The sequence below is a fragment of the Oratosquilla oratoria genome, chromosome 28 (assembly GCF_046742065.1).
Source record: "Oratosquilla oratoria isolate Oo_2021 chromosome 28, ASM4674206v1, whole genome shotgun sequence".
Classification (NCBI taxonomy): Eukaryota; Metazoa; Arthropoda; class Malacostraca; order Stomatopoda; family Squillidae; genus Oratosquilla; species Oratosquilla oratoria.
The window spans coordinates 4,711,082-4,725,780 of record NC_134804.1 but is presented as its reverse complement, the minus strand read 5'-3'; the positions used below and the strand labels follow the sequence as shown (position 1 = coordinate 4,725,780).

The 14,699-nt window shown below is 41.8% G+C and overlaps 1 protein-coding gene across 3 annotated transcripts in view; it reads right to left on the bottom strand.

Moving 5' to 3' along the window:
• Positions 1 to 14,699, bottom strand: part of Mys45A (SDA1 domain containing protein Mys45A) — a 63,038-nt gene that overhangs the window by 26,963 nt on the left and 21,376 nt on the right. For all 3 annotated transcript variants that reach the window (XM_076210924.1, XM_076210923.1, XM_076210925.1), the window contains one exon: positions 8,232 to 8,423. In XM_076210924.1, the coding sequence (XP_076067039.1) occupies positions 8,232 to 8,423 (192 nt within the window). Of the gene's footprint in view, positions 1 to 8,231; positions 8,424 to 14,699 lie in introns of those variants that run through there.

Sequence of the window (14,699 nt, the reverse complement as noted above, 5' to 3'; positions counted from 1 at the left end):
CTTCAACGCCAAGTTGTCTGCCTGGTATGTCGACAACCCTGACACAGACAGAGGGCTTGTTATACAGACTCAGTTTGACTCAATGACTATCATGAACAACACACATAATCATACACATATCCCACACCAAGCCCTCTACACTCCCTCCTCTCCTGATATCACCTTTTGCTCCCCCTGCCTAACCCCAACAACATCATGGAGAGTGGTCAGAACCCTTGGCTCTGACCACCTTCCAATCATCATCACCACCAAAACAAGATGCACCCCAGTTGGCCAGACACACTTACACCAATTACAAGAGAGTTAACTGGGAAGCTTTTACTGAAGAGACAGAACGACATTTTGAAACACTTAACAGTACACCAATCACAAACATAAACAATGATGTGCACACTTTTAATACAATCATACAAAATGCAGACAAGAGATACATCCCTAGAGGCAACAGAAAATCACACAACCCCAACTTCACACCAGAAATCCAAGGCCTCATCAGACAACGAGACATACTTAAACACAATACCCCCACACCTATCCCTCAAAACATAGCAGACCAAATACAAACACTAAACACTGTGATTGCCAATAAAATACATGAACAAAAAACACAAAATTGGCAAAACTTTATCAATACACTTGATCACAAAACAAAGACCAGCAAATTGTGCAAAACACTCAACAGCATTACACTATCCAACACTAACACTACACGCTCTCACGCAGCAATAATCACAACAACAGATAATCTACCCTCAAACAGACAACAAGCAAACGCACTCATACATCATTTTGCACAGACAAGCCATCTCACTTCTCACCCTAACAACCGATGCACCATTCGATGTAAGAAAGACTTTCCCACAGACTCAGACTATATACCCTTCATAGACAGTCAGACAAAACTCATAATACATAGTCTCAAGCACTCATCTGCCTGTGGCCCTGATAACATAAGCAACATCCACCTAAAACACATTGGACCACAAGGTATACACGCACTCACAAACATTGCAAACTACAGCTATTCACACAACACTATACCCGACATCTGGAAGCATGGTAAAATAATCACCATTCCAAAACCGAACAAAGACCCAACAATCCCAACATCGCACCGCCCAATCACACTTCTCTGCACCCCCTCTAAAGTCATTGAACGCCTAATACTTAAACTTGTCACACCATATATTCCCCTTGCTGACTCACAACACGGTTTTAGGCCACTACACTCCACACTCTTCTAACAAACCTCACACAAAGAATTTTAGATGGCATCAATTCAGATAGGCCCCACCAAAGAACACTTCTTATAACATTAGACATTAGTAAAGCTTTTGATGCTATCCCCTGCCACAACCTAATAAATAAAATATATAACACAGACATGCACAATAACACCAAAAGATGGCTGGCCAATTATCTGGCAGGTAGGAATGCTTATGTGTCATATAATGGCCAATCATCGCACATCAGAAACATTAAGAATGGAGTACCACAGGGCTCTGTTCCATCCCCCACACTATTTAATCTATACATGCATGACTTACCCACGCCAGACACCTCAGAAATACAAATCTCTTCCTACGCAGATGACATAACAATCACATGCACACATCATAACACAGACAAAGCTGCAGAAATAATCCAGCCATACCTTGATACACTCAACACATGATTCATCACAGACTCAAAATAGCTCCAACTAAATCTACAGCAACACTTCTCACCAACTGGACAAAAGAACACAAATACATACCTCATCTCTACATCAACAACACACTAATACCACACACAAACACACCGAAAATTCTTGGTGTAACATACGATACATCCATGTCTTTCAAACAACACATCACAAACATAAAAAACAAATGCACACCCAGACTTAACGCACTTAAGTCAATCACTGGAACAACATTTGGACAAAACAAAGAAACTAATATAACAATATACAAACAATGCATACGCTCAGTGTTGAATTATGCGAGTCCTGCATGGGCTCCTAATCTCAGTGAGACACACCACAACACCCTTCAAATCATGCAAAATAAAGCCCTAAAAACAATTACAGGCTGCACAAATACAACACCTAACCATTTACACCATGAAACAAAAGTCCTCAAAGTCAAGGACCACCTCGACATAAGAGGCACACAAACACTTCCCGCAGCCACCACAAACACATTACACCCGCTACACTACATAGCAGAACACCCACACACACCAACAAACATTAAAACAACACCCAAAGACCTTTATCATGCACAGATACTCTCTTCTCTTCCTCCACAACCACCAAATACCAGCCTCCGGAAACATATTCATAATCATATCACTCACCGCTCCATTAACACATTGAAAGACAACACACTGCTGCATGCCAGACCCCCTGATATCCACCCTTCTGAATCCTCTCTCCCACGAAACGACAGAGTCCACTTGGCCAGACTGTGGTGCGGTCACCACCCAGCACTTCTGAGCTACCAGAAGAGGCTGGATGACCGCGTTGTGAACAGCTGCCCAGGATGTAACACTTCACCCCATACCATACAACACATAATGGAAGACTGCATTATACACAATCATGCACACAAACAACACAACATACGCTCTATAAAGGATTTGTGGGAAAACCCAGTTTCGGCAGTGGCATTCCTTGGGGAGACGGGACTGCTCGGACAGACAGTCTAGGGAACGACAACAACAACTCCCTTTCCATCCCCATTCTTCTCCTAACCTCCTCATTTCTCACTCTATCTAGCCTAGTAACCCCCATCATACTTCTCAGACACCTCATCTCAAACACATTCAAGCTCCTTCTCTCTTCCTCTCTTATGTTTCATGTTTCTGCTCCATACAGTGCTGTTGGCACAATCACTCCTTCATATAGTCTCCTCTTAGAATCCATTCCCAAATGTCTATTTCTCATTACACTCTTTAATCCACCAAGGCATTTACTCGCTTCTCTCAATCTACATTCTACCTCCACCTTCACTCCACCTTTTCCTGCCACATTTGCACCCAAGTATCTAAAACTATCCACTTCCTCCAGTCGCTCTCCCTTAATGCTCACTTCCAGTCTACTGCCACTTTCACCCCTTGTACATCTCATCACCTTACTTTTACCCACATTTAGCTTTAGCTTTCTTCTATCACATATTCTCCCAAACTCTGTCACCAACTTCCTCAGTCCCTCCTCTGATCCTGCCAGAAGTGCAGTGTCGTCAGCAAACAACAGCTGGCTCACCTCCCACTTTTCTCTATTTTCTTTAACCATCTCCAATCCCTGACCCACTGCCCTTGCATTTACCTCTCGCACTACCCCATCCATGTAAAGTTGAACAGCCAGGGTGACATAACGCATCCTTGACGAAGTCCCACCTTTACCCTCAAACCACTCACTCTCTCCATTTCTAATCCTGACACAAGCTCTACTACTCTTATAAAAACTCTTGACAGCTCTTAGAAGCTTTCCTCCTATCCCATATATCTGCATAACCTCCCACAGTGCCTTTCTGTCTACCCTATCGTAAGCCTTTTCCAGATCCATAAAGGCCCAAAAAACATCCTTCCATTTCCTATAGCTTTCTCACATATCTGTCTTACCACAAAGATCTGATCTACACAACCTCTACCTGTCCTAAATCCAAACTGTTCCTCACCAATTCCCTCTGTTTTTCTCCTAATCCTCTCAATAAAGATCCTCCCATAAGTCTTCCCAACTACACTTAACAAGCTAATCCCTCTGAAACTATTACATTCACACTTGTCCCCTTTTCCCTTGTAAAGTGGAACTATACAGGCACTCTTCCAGTCCTCCAGCACTCTACCCTCTCTTAAACAATCATTAAATAACCTCACCAACCAGTCCACCATCACTGTACCTCCTTTCTTTAGACATTCTGCATGGCATCCATCCAGACCAGGTGCCTTACCTGCTTTCATCATCTTAACAATTGCCTTCACTTCATCCTTCCTTATTTCTCCATTTTCCTCACTCATCACTCTTATTTTCTTAGCATTTCCCACTGCAGCTATCTTTCCCTCCCTATCCTCCTTCACATTTAGCAACTCCCTAAAATACTCTGCCCATCTTCTCCTTACTGCCTTCTCTTCCATTATCATCTCTCCATCTGCACCCTTTACCTTTTCTTCTCTACTTGATTCGCCTACTCTTCCTCTCTTAATTTCTTTCCAAAACATCTTTTTATTACTTTCAAAATTTTCTGTCATACTCTTACCCCACTTCACATCTGCTCTCCTCTTTGCCTCCTTTACCTTTTGATTTACTTCTCTTTTCTTTGTACCTCTCATGACTCCCTCGTCTTATTTTGTAACCAATCTGTGAAAGCTCACGTCTTCTCTTCTACAACCTTCTTTGTTTCCTCATCCCACCATTCACTACCCTTCCTTCTATTTCCTCCTGTCCTCCTTGTTCCACACACCATCCTTGCACACTTTGTGACTCCCTCCTTGAAACATCCCCATTCCTCCTCCACACCTAGCTCTACTCTATCCTTCACTCCCTCCCACTCCTCCTTCAGCTTCTTCTACTCCTTCTCCTTTTCCTTTTCATTTAAAGAGTTCACTCTAAGAACCTCCCTACCTTTGTTCCTTTCCTCCACTCTCAACTTACCTTCCAACAAAAAATTATCTGATATTCCCCCACCCTCTCCCCTTAGCACATGTACATCCTTAACTCTTCCTATCATAGTCTTATTTACCACTACATAATCCATCAACATTCTATCTACCACCCTTCCATCCACCACCCTCTCCCATGTGTACTTTTGCTTAACTTTCTTCCGAAACACTGTATTTACTATCATCAACTCTCTTTCTAGACACATTTCCCAACCACTCCATCGATTGGACCATTTCCTACCCTAGCATTAAGGTCTCCCAGTACTATTACATTGACATTTCTTCCTAAATCCTCTATACACTCATTTAAATCTATCCAAAAGGCCTCCCTTTCTTCTACACTCTTCTCACTGCCAGGCCCATATGCACTTACAAAGACCCACATCTCCTTTCCCAGTTTCACCTTCATCCACATTATCCTTGAAGAAACCTTCTTCCACTCCACTACATGTTTACCTATCTCTTCACTTACTAGAACAGCCACCCCTTCCCTCCCTCGCCCTCTCTTCACTCCTGATAACCTCCCACTTACACTCCAAAACTTACACTCACCCTTCCCTTTCAACTTAAGTTTCACTCAAAGCCAACACATCAATCTTTCTTCTCACAAACATACTATTTATCTCTTCCCTTTCACTCTCATCTGTACCACATCCACGCACATTAAAAGACCCAAACCTTAGGGTGCTGGTCTGAAAACTCCCAGACCCTCTTATGCCTTTACTTTTTCGTTTAGGAATGTCCCCTGTGGGGCTACAAGGAGGAGGATGCCTAGTCCCACTCCCCATCCCTTTCTTCTCGCCTCTTACAATCCATTCACTTTATAAAACATAAAGTTATAGCTGTATTACTCATTCTCTTTCACTCTGAATATTAATAACCACAGAGAATGTAATCAAGCCAGTTCACAGAATAAGGGGGCCACTCGGCTACAACTACAAAATACAAATAATCACGACACCAATGGCAGCATCTTCATATACCCACTTACACTTCATGACGCCTACATAGGCGTCATCATATGAAAGGTGTTAACTATGACTGGACAACAATACATTTCTTCCTTGAGTGATTAAAAGGGTCAATCTGGTGGCTGTTGATAGTTAGCTGGAAGCCATGGATCTCCTGCAAGAGACCTGGGGTGATGGATTGATTGATGGTTGCATCTGGGGCAGCTTTTGTAGTCAGTACTACTCTGTATTGGGACTCTCATACTCTCATAGTACTGGATGGAGAACGGAATACAGTAATACACATGGAGTTCTTGTTATATATATATATATATATATATATATATATATATATATATATATATATATATATATATATATATATATATATTTTCTCTTTTCTCTTTAGGATGTGTGCCCCGTGGGGCTACAGGGAGAAGGATGCCTAGTCCCTCTCCCCGTCCCTTTTTTCTCGCCTCTTACGATCCAAGTGGGATACTTGGTGGCAGTATTCTTTTCCCCCACCACAGGGAATTCCCCCATCACAGAAAGAGAATACTCAGATAAATGGTACAGGACAGCAACAAGGGGTTGGGGGACAGCATAACGGAGGGACAGTCGTAGTATAAAAGTGTCATCATTTCTCTATGAACAGAATTTCTTCTGTCACAGACAAAATGATGTGTGGCTCTGGAGTATGAAGGAGTGATTGTGCCAACAGCACTGTATGGGGCAGAAACGTGGAACATAAGAGAAGAAGAGAGAAGGAGTTTGAATGTGTTTGAGATGAGGTGTCTGAGAAGTATGGTGGGGGTTACTAGGCTAGATAGAGTGAGAAATGAGGAGGTGAGGAGGAGAACAGGGCTGAAAAAGGAGCTGGGAGATAGGGTTAATGAAAGAATATTAGGATGGTTTGGACACATGGAAAGAATGAGTGAAGAAAGACTAGTAAAAGAGGTATGGAAGGCAGATGTGGAGGGAGTGAACATGAGGGGACGTCCTAGGATGAGGTGGATGGATGGGGTGAAGGGGGCTTTGGGGAAGAGGGGAATGTCTGTTGAGGAAGGAAGGGAGAGGACGGAACACAGAGGTGAGTGGAGAATGGTTGTATATGGATGATGTTGTGATTGCATGAGGAGGAATGGGCAGGGGGGTGGGGTAGTATGTGTGAGTAAATTTTGACGCAGCCCGAAGGGATTTCTCCCCGTCCTCTCCTTATATGCAAGGGGGGACAGAGAGGGGGGGTCGCTGATTAAATGAAGCGGCCTTGCTGTGGATGTGCTGTGTCTTGTGACACTGCTTCTGACCCAGGGCGGTGGGCAGGGTGCAGGGATGACCCGTCATCCAGGAGGTGCTCAGATGAGAGGGAGGGTGGGAGGGGTGTGGAGTGTATGTAGGGATGAAATGGGTGGGAGTGTTTTTATGCCTTTCCCTTTTTGGCTACCTCCCTTGTAAGGGGGAAAAAGCCTTGGTATATGTATGTATGTATGTATATATATATATATATATTCTATCTCCCTTCCCCACCTTTTCTTTGGGGGAGGGGGGTTCAAGTCTGGAGGGTTTCATAAAGAAAGATATTTGGTGGTCAGTTTTATAGTGCTTGTTTTATGATCCAAGGGTGAATGTGTTTATGTATAGATGTGTTGTGTGGTTCTTTCGCCCAATCTGGAAACTGGTTGGCAAAGATGGCTGTTTGTGTACTGTGAGGAAATGGGTGAACATGGTTGAAAGGCTTTTGCACAGAATTGTGTACCGATCATTTTCATGTGGTGTTCAATGTTAAGGAAGGAAAGGAATAGGCAGAAGTTTGGGGTGAGTGGAGAATGGCTGTGTATGAATAATACTGTGATACATGACAGTGGGTGGGGGATGGGGGGTTAGGGAGTGGTTATGTGTGAATGATATTTTGACACAGCCCAAAGGGGCTCCCTGTTTTCAATGTTTCTTACTAAGGGGACAGAGAAAGGGGGTCGCTGATTAAATGAAGCAACCTTGCTGTGGATGTACTGTGTCTTGCTGCATTGCTTCTGACCCAGGGTGATGAGCGAGATGTAGGGATGATCTGTCATCCAGAAGCCAAGATAAGGAGGGTAGGGTGGTGAATGGGAGTGGAATGGATGGGAAAGAAATGGGATGGGAGTGGAATTATGCCCCTTGAATGAAAAAAACTTGGTATATGTATGTGTGTAGGTGTTCTATATGAATGGTTTTGGTGCACTTTGTTATTCTCAATGCTCTATTTTGTATATATATATAAAAAAAAAGTGTCTACATTTTTCTTACTGTTGGGAACCAAGCTTAATAAGCAGTCAGGTGTGGTTATCATTAACTGTTTACAGACCTTAATCAGTTTCCTTCTGTTGTCCAAAGACTATACTTATGATTGACTTTAGTATGTTTTTTCTTGTTGGTTTTCACTGTCTGATCTTTGACGTGCTGAAGGTCATTTGAAGATAAGGTCAACTTTGTGGTCTTTTCTAATAGAAAGTTTTGGTCATTCAATTTTAGTGCTCAATATTTCTCTGATTCAAGATGTTTGGACCAAATAATGACTGATGCTATTTTAAAGAATATGTCTGAATCACATGCAAATACATGATTCTGAATCAAAATGTAGGAATATAAAAAATCTACCTGTGCAAGGAACATAACCAATTCATAAAGCTGTTCATTGAATGCTGTTGGATTCTGCTCAAAAATTGTCTTTGTTGCTGTGTAAAGAGAAAGCTGACGCTCAAATTCTTCTTCATACGAGGCAGCATCACGTTTAATTAGGTTCTGAAGCTGTGGCAAGTTGTTGGGTAGTTTATTGTTGTTGGATGCCATCTGAGGAAGAGAGAAAAAATAAGTAAATAAATAAAATAAATCACAATAATGATTCATAAAATTATCAGTCATACTGTGTTATTTCCATTTTACTGTACCCTATCTGATATACTACTGAACAACAATACCAGTGATCTCTCAATCTCCCCACTGCATCTTTCCTTCTCATTATCTCCATTAGAGAAGAGATGGTGACCACTTTGTAGTAGTATGAGGTTTTCTTCCCTTGGACTATACTCAACCCCACAAAATCCTAGCTACGTCCCTGTTCTTTCATTGAATTCTCCAGCTTGTGGTCTTATGACAGGAAGTTGTAGCATATTAGTATATACTCATCTCCAAGTTATTAAGGTGCAAAATTAAGACCTGCTTGGACAGTGCTTACATTCAGTGTTACACTGCTTATAAGCACAGGTTGTGCAGCCCATGGTCATTTAAGAGATTGTGGATGTATTCTCATATCCTTACTACCTAGTTTCTGATAAGATGCATCTGCGATGCCACATTATTCAATATGTTTGGTGAGACCCTATGTATCTATGAGAAATTCCTCTTTTCATCACCAAGGACACACCAGTTAGCAATGGGTTCTGTGACTATGAGTGCATGCAAGCTGATTTTTGTCTTATCTTTTGTAAAAGACCTGTTCAATATGGATGACCCTACAAACTTTCATCTATATTGCTATATCTCTTATAGTCAATAAGATATTCAAGCCTATCCAACAATGTCAAGGTAGTTTATTTGGTTGTATTTGCCAGAGTTCCTTATTCCAACTTGCCATAAATAGTGGGTGTTCATTGCCATAACCCTATTGCCTTCACCAATGAGTTCTTTTCCTCTGAATAACCAAGGATGTCATCTTGTTTGGACAAAAATCCATCTAAGCAATGCTTGAAGTATATTGATTGACTTGTTATTTCTGTTAGGATGTAGTTAAAGCATTTTTATTGTCTCCTATGAGAAGCTATTATTGTGTTCCATATTTTCCTCTTGGCAGAGTCCACTTACAACACATCACCTTTGGTCTGGGTTTGTGGTATTAGGAACATTATTTTACTCCAAAATTTTTATTGGGTATACCACTCTAAATGCCTCCCCTTTCCAAAGGATAGTAGCAACACCTTAAAATATTTTTGAATAACTAGTCCTTTAAACTTTCAATGTTTCTTCTATATTACTTCCATATTTTTCTAGTAAATCTATTTCACAAGCCTTAGTTAAATTAGGTCTTGGTAAAACCCATTAATTCTACAATTAACTTCTACAATTGTACTTCAATAGCCTCACATGAATCCCATGATCCACCCTGATAACATCCATATTTACTATATTTGTTACATGCATGGAAATGGGTGGGGGATGGGAGAGGGGTTGAGGGGGTATGTATGAATATTCTGACACAGCTCGAAGGGATTTCTCCCAGTCTTCTCTTTTTCTCTGCATGAAGGGATGGAGAGGGTTTTTTTTTTTTTTTTTTTTTTTTTTACAATCAAATGAAGCAGCCTTGCCATGGATGTGCTGTGTCTTGCTACACCACTTCAGGCCCAGGGCAATGGGAGAGATGCACAGGATGACCCATCATCCCGGAGGAGCCAAAAGAAGAGGGAGGGAGGGATGGTGAATGGGAGTGGAATATGTGGGGATGAAGTGGGTGGAAATGGATTTATGCCTTTGAAATAACATCTGTCACGATGGCTAGCCTCTCCCTAACCCCACAGAAGGGGCGAGGGTAAGCCACTTCTTGTAATTTATTAGGGTGCCAGTCGCCAGCAGTGACCCTCGCTAGTAGCATCTGGTAGACTGGGTCTGCGGCAGCAGCCTCTCTGATGCACTCTTAGTCCATTACAAATCCTTCTTGCGTGATTGCAGTTGTGACTGCAGCAGCTACTGTTACAGCTAGGTCCACGTTGAGGTTGATGTCGGTCCTGCTAGGCTCAGCCCTGAGGACATAGTAGTGTGATGAGCAATCCGCAGCGGAATTACATTTTACGGGTAGGTACTTCACTTGGAACTTGAAATATAGGGTCCTCTCCTTGAGTCTCAGGAGGCAAGGGTTTGCTATGTCTGCCAGGGCCCAATCCCCCAGCAGCTTAGTCAAGGGGCAGTTGTCTGTGACAACGATGAGGTTGGGGCACCCAAGGAGGAACAGCCTCGCCTTCTGCAGGCACCATGTAATGGTGAGGGTGACCCCCTCCACCACAGCATAGCCCAACTTAGCAGGGGTGAGATGGCAGCTGCCGCACAGCATGAGGCACCAGCCCCCTTTGTAGCAGAAGGACATGGCGGCAGATTAGCACCCACAGTATTCCAACAGGAGAACAAATCCAATACTCTCCTTGCTCCAGTCAGTGATGGCGGCTGTGGGGCAGGACCTATCATAGTATGCCAGGCCATCCCTGGTAAGTTGGCAGGTCCTGGGCCTGGTAGAACTTGGTACGGAGTTGCTCGTCCCAGTAGACATACTTGCCAGATGGCTTCTTCAGGAGCTCCTGAAATGCGTTCATGATAGGAGTTGTGGTGAGGAATGGTGCCAGCTGATTTACAAATCCCTACCAAGCTCTGATGTTGGTGATGATGGGCTGGGGCGGCATAGGTTAGTTTCTGATGGCTGCCAGTTGACCTTTCATGGGTTTGTACTCCTCCCAGCCAAGCCTGCACCCTATGAAGTCAACCTCTAACCTGGTGAATTGGAAATTCTCCAGTTTTAGTGTGATGCTTTAGCCATGGAGGTTTCCAGGAAGTTGTAGACGCACCAAAATACATCTTTGATGCCGCTGTCATACAATAAGGTGTCATCCATGCATTTGTGCTTCCTTACTATCCCTTGTATGGTGTCATCGAACTGCTTCATGTAAGCATCACCAGCAGAGCAATGATCTATAGGGATATGGAGATACCTGTACCTACCCCATGGCATGATGAACATGGTGAGGTTGTGTCTGTCCATGTGGAGCTCCACCAGGTGGTATCCCCAATGTGCATCCACTACTGACTTGTAGGAGTGCTTGGGAATGTCGGATACCATGTCTAAGGGTGCAGGGGTGAGGCGAGTCTCCCATAGGCATGTGTAGTGAAATGTAGCAAAATGACCAAACAATGTAGCAAAATGATCGAACAATGTAGTGAAATGGCCATGTACCAAAATGCCCTGTAACCTGCAATGGCCATGAAATGTATTAGTAAGAATAGTATAAAAGGAAATGCCCTACATTGTTTTTGGCAAGCTCAGTTGATTTGTTGACCCATAAAACCTTCACATGCCAAGCTGCATGTCAATTGCGCCAGGGGTTTAGATTTTGTGGATTATCTCTAAATTGACAATAGTTGCCATGGCAACATGATAGGCATTAGTAAGAACAGCATAAAAATAGGTAATGTTTACATCACTATCTTTTGCAACCTATTTGAATGGGTATGCCTCAGTTTGAATGCCTGAAGCGTTCAGCACATGCACAAAATTTTCAAATTGTCTTGCTGTTTTGCAAGTGTATGCCCAGTTCTTTAATACTATACTAATTTTTACAGATTTAAACACAAATTTCGATATTAGCCATGGCAAATTAGCTTTCAGAGTAAAAATCCAAAGGTAAGGAATTAATCTATGAAATATTTAATGGTAATAATCGTGTTTTTTTAGCATCTTTTCTCCTGAATATGAGCAACTTTAAAATCATTGGTAATGATGCGGCTGTGCATTTGCAGTTGAAAAAATTTGCCTTGACTGGTATTTGGTCGTTTCACTACCAACCATTTCGCTACATTGTTTGGTCGTTTCACTACCAACCATTTCGCTACACTGTTTGGTCGTTTCAGTATATTGTTTCAGTTGTTTCGCTACATTGTTCATTCGTTTTGCTACACTTTTTTTTCTGCATTTGAGATCCAAATATTAGGAAAAATACAATGTATGCAGGCTTATAAAGTAACTTTATAGACATCAGTAGAATGTCATGTGTGTGAAATGAATAGGCATTCTAATAGTAATGTGCATGATAAGTCACTGTTTCATAATTATCTGTCAGGTAATCTGCCTGATGATTGCATAAAACAAGGCCCGTTAAAAACTATTTCATCTTTCACCAAATCACCTCATTTGGTAAATTTTTATGTCACCTACAAAGTTACTCTATAAACCTGCCCACATCATATATTTTGTTTCGGATCACAAAAAAAGAGTATAGCGAAACGACCGAACATTGTAGTGAAATGACTGAAACAATGTAGCAAAACAATTGGTAGCAAAATGCCTACTCGACATATAGAGATTCTCTGATACTTACATTGAAGTACGTAAAGGGTGTTGTTAACAAATACTTACATGCTAAGTTGCATGTCAATTGGGTCAGTGGTTTGGATTTTATGGATAATTATCTCTAAATTGACAATAGTTGCCATGGCAACATGATAGGTGTTAGTAAGAATAGTATAAAAGGAAGGCCATACATTGTTTTTGACATGCTCAGGTGATTTGTTGACCCATAAAACCTTCACATGGCAAGTTGCATGTGAATTGGGCCAGCAGTTTGGATTTTATGGAAGGTTATCTCTAAACTGACTATAGTTGCCATGGCAACATGATAGGTGTTAGTAAGAATAGTATAAAAGGAAGACCCAACATTGTTTTTGATAGGCTCAGGTGATTTGTTGACCCATAAAACCTTCACATGCCAAGCTGCACGTCAATTGGGCCAGTGGTTAAGAATTTATGGATGATTATCTCTAAATTGACAATAGTTGCCATGGCAACATGATAGGTGTTAGTAAGAATAGCATTAACCCCTTCACTCCGGGCCAAAATTAGCATTAGCTGCCAGACATGCGATGTTTTGTCATAATACTCGCATTATAAAAAATAAAGTCACCGCTGTATTGCTCGTTCTCTCATTCACCCGTGAATTTTGATAACCATAGAAAATATGATGAAGCCAATTTACAGAGTATGGGGGTCACGCAGGTACAACTACAATAAATATAATCAAGACGCCGACATCGGCATCCTCACGTACCCACTTGCTCCTCGTGACGCCTACGTAGGTGTCACCGTATCAAAGGGGTTAAAGGAAGGCCCTACATTGTTTTTGACATGCTCAAGTGATTTGTTGACTCGTAAAACCTTTACATGCTAAGTTGCATGTCAACTGAGCCAACAGTTTGGATTTTATGGATGATAATGTCTAAATTGATAATAGTTGCCATGGCAACATGATAGGTGTTAGTAAGAATAGCATAAAAGGAAGGCCTTACATTATTTTTGACATGCTCAGGTGATTTGTTGACCCATAAAACCTTGACATGTCAAGTTGCATGCCAATTTAATGAAGCGGCCTTGCTATGGATGTGCTGTGTCTTGCGACACTGCTTCTGACCCAGGGCAGTGGACAAGGTGCAGGGATGACCCATCATCCAGGAGGTGCTAAGATAAGAGGGAGGGTGGAGGGGTGTGGAGTGTATTCAGGGATGGAATGGGTGGGAATGATTTTATGCCTTTTCCTTTTTGGCTACCTCCCTTGTAAGGGGGAAAAAGCCTTGGTATATGTAAGTAGTTCAAATTTGTCATTTATTAACAATTAATAGTGATAGGTACAACAAGTATTCTAAAAATTGAACATTATAAAATATAAAAACATACATACATTTATTCACAATATGCACAACACAGGTTTATATGGACAGTTACAATAAAACAAAATAAAGTCTGAGCACATGCCTCTTGGACTGGACAAACAGAGCACATTTTGGTACTGTCGCATTACATGGCTGATGAGGATTATCAATTTGGAGGGGAGAAAAAAAAAATGTCTACGGTTCCCCGTTAATCATGCATTAATTTAATCATTTTCTTTGCCAACTCTCCTCTCACTCATGTGCGTTGACCCAGCTTCTTAGCGGTTGTGGGGGTTTTCGGAATTTTTAAAAGCCCATCAGTTGAAACGATGTGGGTACTCTGAGCTTTCTTCTGTTTGTACATTTGAAACTTTTCATAAATTGCATGCTTTTGATCCTCGGTTTTTTAATTCCACACCATATCGTTGGCACGGAATTTTTCTACCCATCCAGCTACTTTGTAATTTCCTTTCTGGTACAGAGCGCATTTGGTTTCAAGTTCTTGAAGTTTAACAACCCCGTGCAATTTATCAATCAACTCAGGTAGTTTTCAAGGATTCCAATTAAAACAGTGCTTCAGTATATTGTTCATAGACTCGCAGTTATTATTTGTCCAACTGAACGGCAAGAAATCATTCTGACCCTTTGGTCTATGCACATAGTCCCGAA